Genomic DNA, 12,535 nt, shown 5'->3' with positions numbered 1-12,535 from the left:
GTTTGCCTAATAATGTGAATTTAAGTGTTTCGTTTACACGTCACATTTAATGCAATGTTTTTCTTTCATGTTGCATTGAGGTGAGTAAACTATTTGGTCTGATTAAATTAAATGAATGCAGAGTTGAATAAACTTTATGTCTTTCTTTGATTATTAATGTAAAGTTATGGGGACCTTCTACATATATGTTATGTGTGTTTCAAATGTCTCAAGTGTTTATTATTTGTTGTTCTGTCTCCTTTAATAAAGTGCACACCTATTTTCCACAATGACTCATGTTTCAGAAAAACTTTTACATTTAATGTGACATTTACATTGAACGTATGTAGAATTAGATGGAAATTTACATGAAACTAATTTGATGAAAGTCACTGTTTTAAGCAAATGATATATTTATCCAGTATTTGTATCTATTGTTTGTTTTATTGAAGAATTTGAGGCATCAGAAGAAAAATCACCATCTGTGTCCAAAGAGCTTTAGTGTCAGAGTGTCAGCTTGGAGGAGGAGGAGGAAGAGGAAGAGGAGGTCCAGAGAGAGGATGAAGATACAGAGTTCAGAGAATCAGACACATTAAATGTGCAGAAGAAGAGATGGAAGCTGCTCTGGACTGCAGGACAATCAAACTATTTATCTCCAAAACTCCCACGACCACTGACGGACCTCAGGTGACAATATGCCCTGAGTGAAACACTGTCTGAGTAGAGCTCAGGTTTGTGTTAATATCAGGGTAAATATTATCAGCTGTTCTGCTTTACAAAGGCAGACAACAGTATAAACAGTGAGATAAAGTGTCTAAAGTTCAAGGTACTCATCAAAGTTTTAATACGTTTTTACACATCACAGTCACCTGATGGCAGATACTGTCGTCTGTAATTTGGACACTCCAAAGTCTAAGCTAGGCTAGGCTAGTTAGCTTCTAAAACGACGAGTGGTGATACTTTTCACTCTGCTACTGTTGGATTTAGTTACTGTCTTCTATGTGTGCAGCATGTGTTGTCACAAACCCAATATCAACATTAATGTTTCAATAACAAGTCAGAAACACAAGTTTAACCAGCCGGAGTTCAGTCACTGTGGTTTGTTTTAACCTTTTTGTACTTCTGGACACATTTAGGCTACATGTTTTTATCAACAATGACACATTTTCATCTGATAATATTCTTTATAAGGAGACACAAATATAAAAAAGTCATATTCTGGTTTGAACTCATTGTCGACCTGATTATCAGTCGGGTCATTTTGTCTGTAGGTCAGTTTACTCACCAGTGTTTGCAGAGATTCTGCTGTTCCGTTGAGAAAATCCTGATGGATTCAGTTGAATTTTCCTTCAGAGAGAAACAGAGAGACTTGTCTGGATTGCAGCTCTGCTGTCACTCAGACAAACTTTCTCTCTTACTGCTGGAAATGTGACATTGAAGCTTTTCTTCTCTCAGAGTTGCTCCTCCTCTCAGTGCAGCTGTGTAAGTGAGCTTTTATTGCCTTGTTGGGAAACACCTTGAAAGAGCTTTGTAACAATATGAGTGTTTGCTTTTTCTTATTCTTGGTATCAACTAGTTGCTTTTAAGCTGCATATTGGCTCTTTATTAGTCATTATGAAGCACTTATTACACTAAATTCTGCTTATTGATAGTAAATAAGGAAGTTATTTGACATGAATGAAGTCAATATGGTTTAATATTATGTGACAAAACTGACAACTACAAGCATTAAAAGTGTCCAAATGACTCAAAATCACATGTTGCTCTTATAGTTGAACTTGTGTCGGTTAATAAGTGTAAAAACACTGACACAACTACCACTGATAAATATGAGATATTAAAAAACTAAAGTCTGACAGCAATTCAATCATAATATTTTCAATCAGCCAACTGTATTAGTTTTCTGTCCTTCAGGTCAAGATGAGTGCAACAAAAATAATCTGGTTTAAAGTAAAAGTACTGATGCTAATTGTCAGGTCGGGGTTTTAAAGGGAAGACTTTGGAAGGGGGAAGGTGGACCCAAATGCAGTTACACAAGAGGCAGGGATATGAGGGAACGAAAGGCGAGCTTTATTTCAAAGCTGAACACAAATAGCCGCAGACAAAACAGGGGCAAGAGGCAAAGTAGCAACAAAAACTGTAAGGCAAAGTAGCAACTAAAAGGCAAGACAAAGTACAAAGAAAAAGGCAAAGTTCAAATCAAACATGGAACAATACAAAACTCAAATCCAAAAACACATACCGTGGGGGAACAAGGAACAGACTGGAGCATGGACAAAGACGGATGCTGACAAGAACAATGACCAGACAAGGAGTGAAGGGAACACAGAGACTAAATACACAAACACTGATGACAAGACGAGGAACAGGTGAGGTGGACCAACAGGTGAGATAACGAAAGGGAGGAGCACATGAGAACATGAAGGGACCAGGGCAATGGACAGAGGGAGGCAGAGGGAACATAGGAAAAAACACAGGAGAACTTAAAGGACACATGAGGGCATGGGAAAAACAAGACACAAGACACAATACATAGACAGAAATCAAATACAAGAAACTACAAGACAAAACCAGACACAACACAACAACCAAGAATCTACAGTCATGACAGTACCCCCCCCTCAAGGGACAGCTCCCAGATGTCCCTCAAAACTTAAGTCCAAGTGAAGCTGGGAGGGTGGAGGGGGGTCAGGAGGAGGGCCAAGGTCCAAAACAGGAGAGTGGAGGCAAGGACTGGAACCCACTGGAGGGCGGGGGCGTGGGCTGGGGCCCCCCAGAGGCCGGGTGCGAAGACAAAGGCATAGTCGCTCTGGAGGCCGGCGACGAAGACGAAGGCGCTCTGGAGGCCGGCGACGAAGACGAAGGCGTAGTCGCTCTGGAGGCCGGCGACGAAGACGAAGGCGCTCTGGAGGCCGGCGACGAAGACGAAGGCGTAGGCTGGGACCCACTGGAGGCCGGCGACGAAGGCGAAGGCGTGGGCTGGCACCCACTGGAGGCCGGCGACGAAGGCGAAGGCGTGGGCTGGCACCCACTGGAGGCCGGCGACGAAGGCGAAGGCGTGGGCTGGCACCCACTGGAGGCCGGCGACGAAGGCGAAGGCGTGGGCTGGCACCCACTGGAGGCCGGCGACGAAGGCGAAGGTGTAGGCGCTCTGGAGGCCGGCGGCGAAGACGTGTGCTGGGACCCACTGGAGGCCGGCGGCGAAGACGTGGGCTGGGACCCACTGGAGGCCGGCGGCGGAGGCGAAGGCTGAAGCCCTCTTGAGGCCGGATCGCTGACTGGGAAACCCTCCTGGGCCTTTGCCGGACCACCAACAGAGGTTCGCAGGGAGCTGGTGGCCTGTGAGCCAATAAAGGGTCGCTGGCGGCAGATGACCTCGGCCTGGCCTCCGACCAAGGAGCTGGCACTGGACTTGGCACGGGACTTGGTACTGGCCTCAGCCGGTCCTCCGACCGAGGAGCAGGCGCTGGACTTGGCGTGGGACTCGGCCGGGCCTCCGACCGAGGAGCAGGCGCTGGACTTGGCGTGGGACTCGGCCGGGCCTCCGACCGAGGAGCAGGCGCTGGACTTGGCGTGGGACTCGGCCGGGCCTCCGACCGAGGTGCAGGAACGGGCCTCGGCGGGGCCTCCAACCGAGGTGCAGGGTTTGGACTTGGCATGGGACTCGGCCGGGCCTCCGACCGAGGTGCAGGGTTTGGACTTGGCATGGGACTCGGCCGGGCCTCCGACCGAGGTGCAGGGTTTGGACTTGGCATGGGACTCGGCCGGGCCTCCGACCGAGGTGCAGGGTTTGGACTTGGCATGGGACTCGGCCGGGCCTCCGACCGAGGAGCAGGGACAGGCCTCGGCCGGTCCTCGCACCTCGGTCGGGCCTCCGACCGAGGTGCAGGAACAGGCCTCGGCCGGGCCTCCGACCGAGGTGCAGGGTCTGAACTTGGCATGGGACTCGGCCGGGCCTCTGACCGAGGAGCAGGGACAGGCCTCGGCCGGTCCTCCGACCGAGGACTTGGCACTGGACTCTGAGCAGGAGCAGGCCTCGGCCGGTCCTCCGACCGAGGTGCTGGGACAGGCCTCGGCCGGTCCTCCAACCGAGGCGCTGGGACGGGACTTGGCATTGGCCTCGGCCGGTCCTCCGACCGAGGAGCAGGGACGGGCCTCGCCCGGGCCTCCGACCAAGGTGCCGGGACAGGCGCCATCAGGTCCGCCGACTGAAGGCCACAGGCAGGAACAGGCGCCATCAGGTCCGCCGACTGAAGGCCACTGGCAGGAACAGGTGCCATCAGGTCCGCCGACTGAAGGCCACTGGCAGGCGTCGACCGGGCCGCCGACTGAAGGCCACTGGCAGGTGTCGACCGGGCCGCCGACTGAAGGCCACTGGCAGGCGTCGACCGGGCCGCCGACTGAAGGCCACTGGCAGGTGTTGACCGGGCCGCCGACTGAGGGCCACTGGCAGGTGTGGGTGTCAGCCACACCTTTAGCGGTGCAAACCCGGCAAGCGCTGGCTGTGCAGTTGACAATGGAGTTGGGGCTCCATTGCCAGACTTCAAGGAGCCAGGACGCTGCCGAGAATGTCGCTTTCTTGGTGGAGGCATTTTGTAGGCCAGGCGGGTTCCACAAAAAGGGGACATTTCAGCTGAGGCTGGAGCTGAGGCATGAGCTGGTAGCTTGGCTGTGGCTGTGGCTGTGGCGTGGGTTTGGGCTGGTAGCTTGGCTGTGGCTTGAAAAAAAAAAGGTTGCTAGCAGCGATTTGACGAGCCCTGCTAGCGGGGTTGGTCATAAAGTCCTGGTACCAGCGAATTACTGCAAAGCCATCAACTGCTGGGTCCATTTCAGGTCTGGTCATTCTGTCAGGTCGGGGTTTTAAAGGGAAGACTTTGGAAGGGGGAAGGTGGACCCAAATGCAGTTACACAAGAGGCAGGGATATGAGGGAACGAAAGGCGAGCTTTATTTCAAAGCTGAACACAAAAATAGCCGCAGACAAAACAGGGGCAAGAGGCAAAGTAGCAACAAAAACTGTAAGGCAAAGTAGCAACTAAAAGGCAAGACAAAGTACAAAGAAAAAGGCAAAGTTCAAATCAAACATGGAACAATACAAAACTCAAATCCAAAAACACATACCGTGGGGGAACAAGGAACAGACTGGAGCATGGACAAAGACGGACGCTGACAAGAACAATGACCAGACAAGGAGTGAAGGGAACACAGAGACTAAATACACAAACACTGATGACAAGACGAGGAACAGGTGAGGTGGACCAACAGGTAAGATAACGAAGGGGAGGAGCACATGAGAACATGAAGGGACCAGGGCAATGGACAGAGGGAGGCAGAGGGAACATAGGAAAAAACACAGGAGAACTTAAAGGACACATGAGGGCATGGGAAAAACAAGACACAAGACAAGATACATAGACAGAAATCAAATACAAGAAACTACAAGACAAAACCAGACACAACACAACAACCAAGAATCTACAGTCATGACACTAATGTCACAGCTGTTTCAGGAGGCTTTAGATCTGAACGCTTTTATAAAATAAATTTGAGAAAGTGAAATGCATCATATTGTGGCAGTCAGTCAGTAAACTTCTGTAGATGTCTGGAGGTCACTTCATCAAATAAGATAATGGATTACATGAAGTCCCTCTGCGGGTTCAGAATGCCAAAATGCAGCTACAGTTACCTGAAACAAAGTTATTTTTAATTACAAGATTACAAAACAACAGAGACATGAGTTTATTTCCTGTTGAATGTAAAATATATATCTATAAATTCGCACAGACAAATGTAGTGGAGTAAAAGTCCAGTATTTCCTCATCAGATTCCCAGTCATGGTGGGAAAATAAAAAGCCCCCAAAAACAGAAATTCTCAAGAAAATCATAGTAATCGGATATTTGTATGGAAGTAAAATCAGTCTGAGAACAGCTGACAGCTTTTATGAATAACAAACTTAATCATGTATCAGACACAATAAAATGTTTTTTTGCTTTTTCTATTTTATTCATAAAGAAAAACAAAATCAAAGGACTTTTGTGCTCATTGTTTTCTGATGATTCAACAGTCTTGGAGGGGTAATGCACTTATTAGAATTAATGAGACTTCATTACGTGATATCAATCAGTTTTGTAAACTGGTGTGTTGTTGTGTTAAATATCTGAGTGACACATCAAGAAAAACATTTACTAAAAAGAGGCTGAAAACACATTGATCAGAATCTGTAGAAACAACAGTATATACATCAAACATCACCAATAAATATACATTTATTACATTAAATGATGTGAATCTTTCTGTAGAAAATCAAATGTTTGTTCTCCTCAGTGTGATTAACAGGAGAGATCAGTTACTGTGCAGTGTTGGGCACGTTTCTTTTAAAAAGTAATTAGTTGTAGTTGCTAGTTACTTCTTCCAAAAAGTAACTGAGTTAGTAACTGAATTACTCCAGTATAAAAGTTTTATACCGGACTCGTCATTGCTGCAGTTCACCTCTGCTAGTTTGTGTGTGCGAGGCTGCTGTGTAGTGATGTGCGAGTCATGAACGAATCGTTCAAAACTCGGGATTCGTTTTACTGACTCGGGAGTTACAAGTCATTGTCTCCATTAACTCGTTCACTGACTCACCGCTGCTACCACCAGCTAACAGCAAAGAGGAGACATGCCACACAACTGTTATTCTAACTGCACTTGCGTAAGTGTATCAAGCTAATTGCTGTATTAGCTCCGTGGCTGAAGCAACAGCTCTGGTCATTATTTCAGCTCAACTCCCCTAGCTGAGCTGTATCACAGGCTGATCCAGAAAAAGAACGATTGACTGAGCCAGTAGCTCCAGCTCACAGCTCACTCGCTCTCCCTCCCAGCTCGCAGAGTCCCTCCCTTACCTGAGAAACTCGCCAACTTGCTGCTCCGCGCCATTCAGGACTTAGCACCCCAGACTCGCAGGTCACAGGCAGCTCAGCTCACTCGCTCTCCCTCCCTCCCTGCTCCCCTGCTGTCAGAGAGCCGCTACCTCGCCTGAGCAATGTACTGCTACGCTCCATTCACGGGAAGTCTCAGAAAAACTGAAAATAAACTACAACCGTGTTGCTGTCCCTCTCCTGCAGTTCTGCCCCATCAAGTTACTAAGTGACATTTAGAAAATCATAGAGTGTGCTGCACACTCTGGTGACTGACTCAAGTGACTCAAGTGACTCGAAAACCCGATTCACTTTAGTGAGTGACTCATACAAACTCGAGTCAGTAAAAGGAGTCGAGTATCCCATTCCCATCCCATCCCACTGCTGTGTGCGTGTGTGGCTTGTGTGTAAACTGAACATTGCCACTGATTGGCTTAAGAACTCATCACTTATGCGGTTGTCTCGCCCCTCCCTCCTCCCTCACCGGAGGAAAAAAAACAGCTCTGCAGCTCCGGTGGCTGAGAGCCGAGTCGGATGACAACAGCTTCAATGATCAGCTTCAGATTGTAACGCGCCACATTTAATAGTCGGTAACGGCATGGTAACGATGGAAAAAGTAATTAGTTAGATGACCCGTTACTGAAAAAAATGACGCTGTTAGTCACGCCGTTTATTCTAACGCCGTTTTTCCAAGGGATGGGCATTTCAAGCAGAACTACTATTCGGTAATCACAGGGAACTAATCGATTATTTTTCAATTAATCAATCTCTGAAAACCCTCACCTTCAACGAAACGGATGGGGAGCATGTTTTTTGCAGTCATCTTTGAAATGAGGGACGCTGTTTGCTCCGCGCGTCTGGCATCACATGTTCTTCGTCTAGTAGTGAGATAGCTGGCCATTGACTGTTGCTGTGACGACGACGGGCCTCCACTTTCTATCGGGTGCTTCGCTCCCATCTGACTGTGCATGGTTGACGTAGACTTGTGATATGCAAGCTTTGCCTCGCAGAGATTACACTTCACCTCTGTTTCACTTGTTTTTTTGAAATAGTTCCACACGGAACTTTTTGACCGCTGCAGCACTCTCTCCATGGCTCTTCTTCTACGGTGGCTTCTAATGTAAGCCCATCACACAGCGTATCAAATGCTATACTGCCCCCGTGTGGAAGGCGCCAATAAAACAAAGGAATATTTTTTTTCAGACATGATTTACTAATCGATTAGTTATGATTTAACGGCTATTCGAATAATCGAAAATCATTGCCCATCACTAGTTATTCCCAACCCTGCTCAGGTGTGATGGAGGATTGGAACTCGTCAGCTTAAGTCAGTCTGAGAACAGCTGATGGTGTTTTTAATCACATGATTTGTTCGTCATTAGAAACATCAGCATGATTAAACTCAAAACAGAAATGTTTCACATTCCTGAGTGCATTGTTTTCTGATGATTTAACAGTGTTAAATAATAATGATAATAATAATAATAATAACAATAATAATAATAACATTTATTTGTATAGCACTTTTCTTAACAAGGTTGCAAAGTGCTTTACAGACAAGAAATAAAAACACGGTAGATAACAGATAAAAATTACAATAAAAACAACAAAGTAAAGTGCAATTGAGAGAAAGCTGGCACTGACAAGACATAAAGGCAGGTAATGCTGTTATTAGAATAAATGAGACTACATTAGATAATATCAATCAATGTGGTAAAACTGGTGAGTTGTGTTAGAAAAATCAAAGTGAAATATCAAAGAAATACATTAACTGTAAAAAGGATGAAAGCACTTTGATCAGAATCTGAAAACAACAACATATACATCACATATCACCAGTAAATGTACATTTATTACATTAAATGATGTGACTCTTTCTGCAGAAAATCAAATGTTTGTTCTACTCAGTGTGATTGACATGAGAGATGATCAGAGGAGCAGAGTTTTTACCACCATCATTATATTCAGGACTGAAGTATGGGTAGAGTTTCTGAGTGAAGCAGCAGCCAGTAAAGGAGTAGATAAGAGCTGCAGCATCAACATCATAAAAGGAGACCAGACCCTCCTCATAATCCACAAACACCCCCACCTTCTCAGGCCGACACTTCAGAGAGAGACGGACTGAAGGGCCAGCACAAGCACTGTACTCATTTTCATTCCTCAACCATATCGTCCAGTAACCATTCTGAGGAGACAGTGTGATGACTCCCTTCCTGTTGATCGACTCTCTGGCCACTCCTAAATCCCACTCAGTCTTCTCTTTAACTTGAACCTCATAATAAAATCTTCCTGAAGAGAAACTCTGCTTTGCTAAGACACAGGCACATTCATCAAATCTCTCTGGGTTGTCTGAAAGATTCTTTGTTTCATCACTATCATATACTTGTTTTCCATCATCAGACAGGATGAGTTCAGGTTGTGCTGTATCAGGATCGAGTGTCACATCCACTGCATACTGCTGGACCCTCTTCAGCTCGACCCTCTTCATCTGTTTACTGAGCGTCTCCTCCAGCTGATTCACAGCTCTCACCACAGTCCCCTCATATGAATGTGGACGGACGCTGACTCCTGTCCAGTCCTTGGTGGGTGGAGCAGCGTTCAGAGATGGGAAGCTTTGGAAGAAGTCAAACAGTTTCTCTTTAGACCTTGAGATCTTCTTCACCTCAGAGCTTCTCTTCTCCAGCTCAGAGATTTCCTGTTCCAGCTCTTTGATGAAGCCTTCAGCCTGTTTCTCTGTCTCTCTCTGCTTCTCTTTGATGGTGTCGATGAGCTCGGCCTGGCTTCTCTCAACAGACTCCTTCAGAGCGCTGAAGACCTGAACACCAGCTGCTATCTCTCTGTCTGCATCTTTCTTACTGAGCTCCACTGAGCGCTTCATCTCCTCAATCTTCAGTCGTCTCTTCTGGATCCTCTGCTGATTTTCAGCGTCTCTCTTCCCCAGCTCAGCCTTCTTTCCTTCATATTCTTCTTTCAGAGGAACAACATCATGTGTCTTGTGGTCTGAATAGGTGCAGAGCATGCAGACACACATCTGGTCGGTCTTACAGAACAGCTCCAGCAGTTTATCGTGCTTCGTACACATCCTGTCTTCCAGGTTCTCCACAGGGTCGATCAGCTGATGTCTTTTCAGGCCTGACTTTGTCAGATGAGGCTCCAGGTGAGTCTCACAGTAGGAGGCCAGACACACCAGGCAGGACTTCAGGGCCTTCAGTTTGGTTCCAGTGCAGACGTCACAGGGAACTTCTCCTGGTTTGGAAACTTGTTGCTCTGAGCTGCTGCTGCTGGCTTTCTGTTGAGCTGACTGTCTGAACTGAGCAGCCATCTCAGAGATGAACGTGTTGACCTGCAGTTCAGGTCTGGTGTTGAAAGTCTTTTTACAGTTGGGACACTGACACTTGTCATTTTTATTCCAGTGTTTAGTGATGCAGGTTTTACAGAAGTTGTGTCCACATGGTATGGTGACTGGATCAGTGAACACATCCAGACAGATGGAGCACAGAAACTGATCTTCAGTCAGCAGACAGCTGGCAGCAGACATGTTTACAGTCTGAGGATGAAAAGTGAGAATGAACACTGTAATTAGATATCTCTTGATTAAATGTTCAATAAACTATTACTAGTGGAATGTAAGGAGAGTCATGATGAGCTCTGTTGGATAAAAATGTGTCCTGGATTCACCTCTGAGTGGAACTTCCTGTCTGAGTACAGTTCAGGTTTTGTGTTACAGGTAATACCGGTTTCTGAAACACAGTAAATATTATCAGCTGTACAAAGACACAGAGCAGAAACAGTAAAGTTGAAAGGACAGGGTTATAAGTTTGAGGCTTCTTACTTTAGTGTTTAACAGCTATATAGGTTGTAAAACGGCCATTTTGTGCCTTTTGGAAGCAATAAAATACACTGTCAGATAACATGAGACACTGTGCTCTGAGCTAGGCTAGTTAGCCTTTAGCAGACTAGTTTATCTGTGTTTGTCTTTGTTATGGTTGGATTGAGCTGCTGTGCTTTACAGTAAAGGTATGTGGTTTAACAAACTCAGTTAATATCAGGTATCAAGCATGATGTTTTAATATCAGGAGACAGATCAGTCAAAGTGGGTAAATTAGCTGAAGCTAAAGCTAGCTGTGACTGTGTCCTATCTAACTTTATCCAGAGTTCAGTCACTGTGGTTTGATTTCGACCTGTTTTGTAGTTCTGACTAAATGTACATGTTGAAATTGGCCGTGTACTCACCAGTGTTTGTCAGAGATTCTGCTGTTGTGTTGAGAAAGTTTTCTTCAGAGAGAAACACAGAGACTCGTCTGGACTGCAGCTCTGCTGTCACTCAAACTTTCACTTTCATTTCAGGAAATGTGACGTTCCAGTTTTTTCTCCCTGTTGCTCCTCTTCTCAGTGAAGCTCTGTCAGTTTTAGTGACTCACTGTGAAACTTGTTGACAAAGCTTTGGAACAAGTTTTTACTTTTGTGTTTCTTGGTCTTTTCTCAGCAGTGGAAGTTTACAGCAGCCAAAAGAAGATTCAGTTACAAATAAAGCAGATAAGAAAAGAGGTCAGTGGAAGATATTCAAGAACAAACTGTGTCTTTAGATCAACAGGAAATGAAATATAATATTAATCATGATGTTTTCGTTAGTGTAAAATCACCTGAAACTAAGAATTGTTGTGTTTTTGTTACTTTAGAAAGAGACTTTTATATCCACAGAGGGAGCAGCTCCTCTTCCACAGAGTCTGTCAGGTTTCTACGGCAGCCCAGAACGGACAAACCAAACACTTCAGCAACTGCAGTAAGAGAGGGTGAGGCGAGGAGGGTGTAGTTGGTTGCAGCCTCACTGCTACATGCTACTAAATCCTCCATGTTGGAGTTTTAAGTCAGATTAAAATTGTGTATTTAAGATAAATCTCCTCAGTCAGAGAGAGAAGGAGACACCACTCAAACATCAGCAGTCTGTCTGATAAAACACAGAGAGATGTATAATTATCACTTTTATTTCCTCGCATTATTTTGAAAATCCTGAAGTGTAGACGGAGCAGAAGAGCGTCAGGCTGCAGTTTGTTAAAATCTCCACCAGAGGGCGACGTCAGCTGTCATTTAATCTCTACTAACAGTTGTGCTGTGTTCAGTTCACCTTCTCTAACAGCTGAACATAATCAAACCTGACTCACATCACGCAGGTGTTTGGTTTGTTTTGTTGATCACCTGCTGCAGGTTTTGTTCTCATTGTAAGAAGCTGTGTGTGTTTGAGTCACTGACACTGCAGAAGTCGATGTCATCAGACAGAAAAGGAGTTTGTAGATATTTGGATGAATGTTATGTAAAATAAACTGTCTTTTAAAACATTGAGTAGATTTATCTCCAGATTTCCATAAAACTTATTGCAAAGCTTCCTCAAAGTAAAAACTGATTTAGTTCCACTGATTGGACGAACAGAGACGTTCACAGAGGGAGAAGAAAAGTTCTGAAGATCTAAGACTGGACTTGAACTCTCACCTTAGTCAACATCTGGGCAGCTGCATCAGCAACGTTCAATTTGTGAAAATATCAAACGGTCCTTCGTAGTGATGAAACCACAGAATCATCAGCTGTTCTTGCAGGATGTGGCCGTGAACACTTCAGGAGCCTGGTGACCATCTCTGCCAATGTTCAGAGTGCATGTTGTCGTTC

General features: G+C 45.5%; 1 protein-coding gene across 1 annotated transcript; it reads right to left on the bottom strand.

Annotated features, from left to right (window-relative positions):
* Positions 1–8,774: 8,774 nt before the first annotated feature.
* On the bottom strand, positions 8,775–10,654 carry LOC115587000 (E3 ubiquitin-protein ligase TRIM39-like). Its single transcript, XM_030426534.1, has 2 exons — positions 10,553–10,654; positions 8,775–10,421 (listed from the first exon to the last, which is right to left on the bottom strand). Exon 2 carries the CDS (start codon positions 10,410–10,412, stop codon positions 8,775–8,777), a length of 1,638 nt encoding a protein of 545 aa, XP_030282394.1. The 5' UTR covers positions 10,413–10,421; positions 10,553–10,654.
* Positions 10,655–12,535: the final 1,881 nt, after the last annotated feature.

The sequence above is a fragment of the Sparus aurata genome, chromosome 8, assembly GCF_900880675.1.
Source record: "Sparus aurata chromosome 8, fSpaAur1.1, whole genome shotgun sequence".
Classification (NCBI taxonomy): Eukaryota; Metazoa; Chordata; class Actinopteri; order Spariformes; family Sparidae; genus Sparus; species Sparus aurata.
This window is presented reverse-complemented; position numbering and strand designations above follow the sequence as displayed.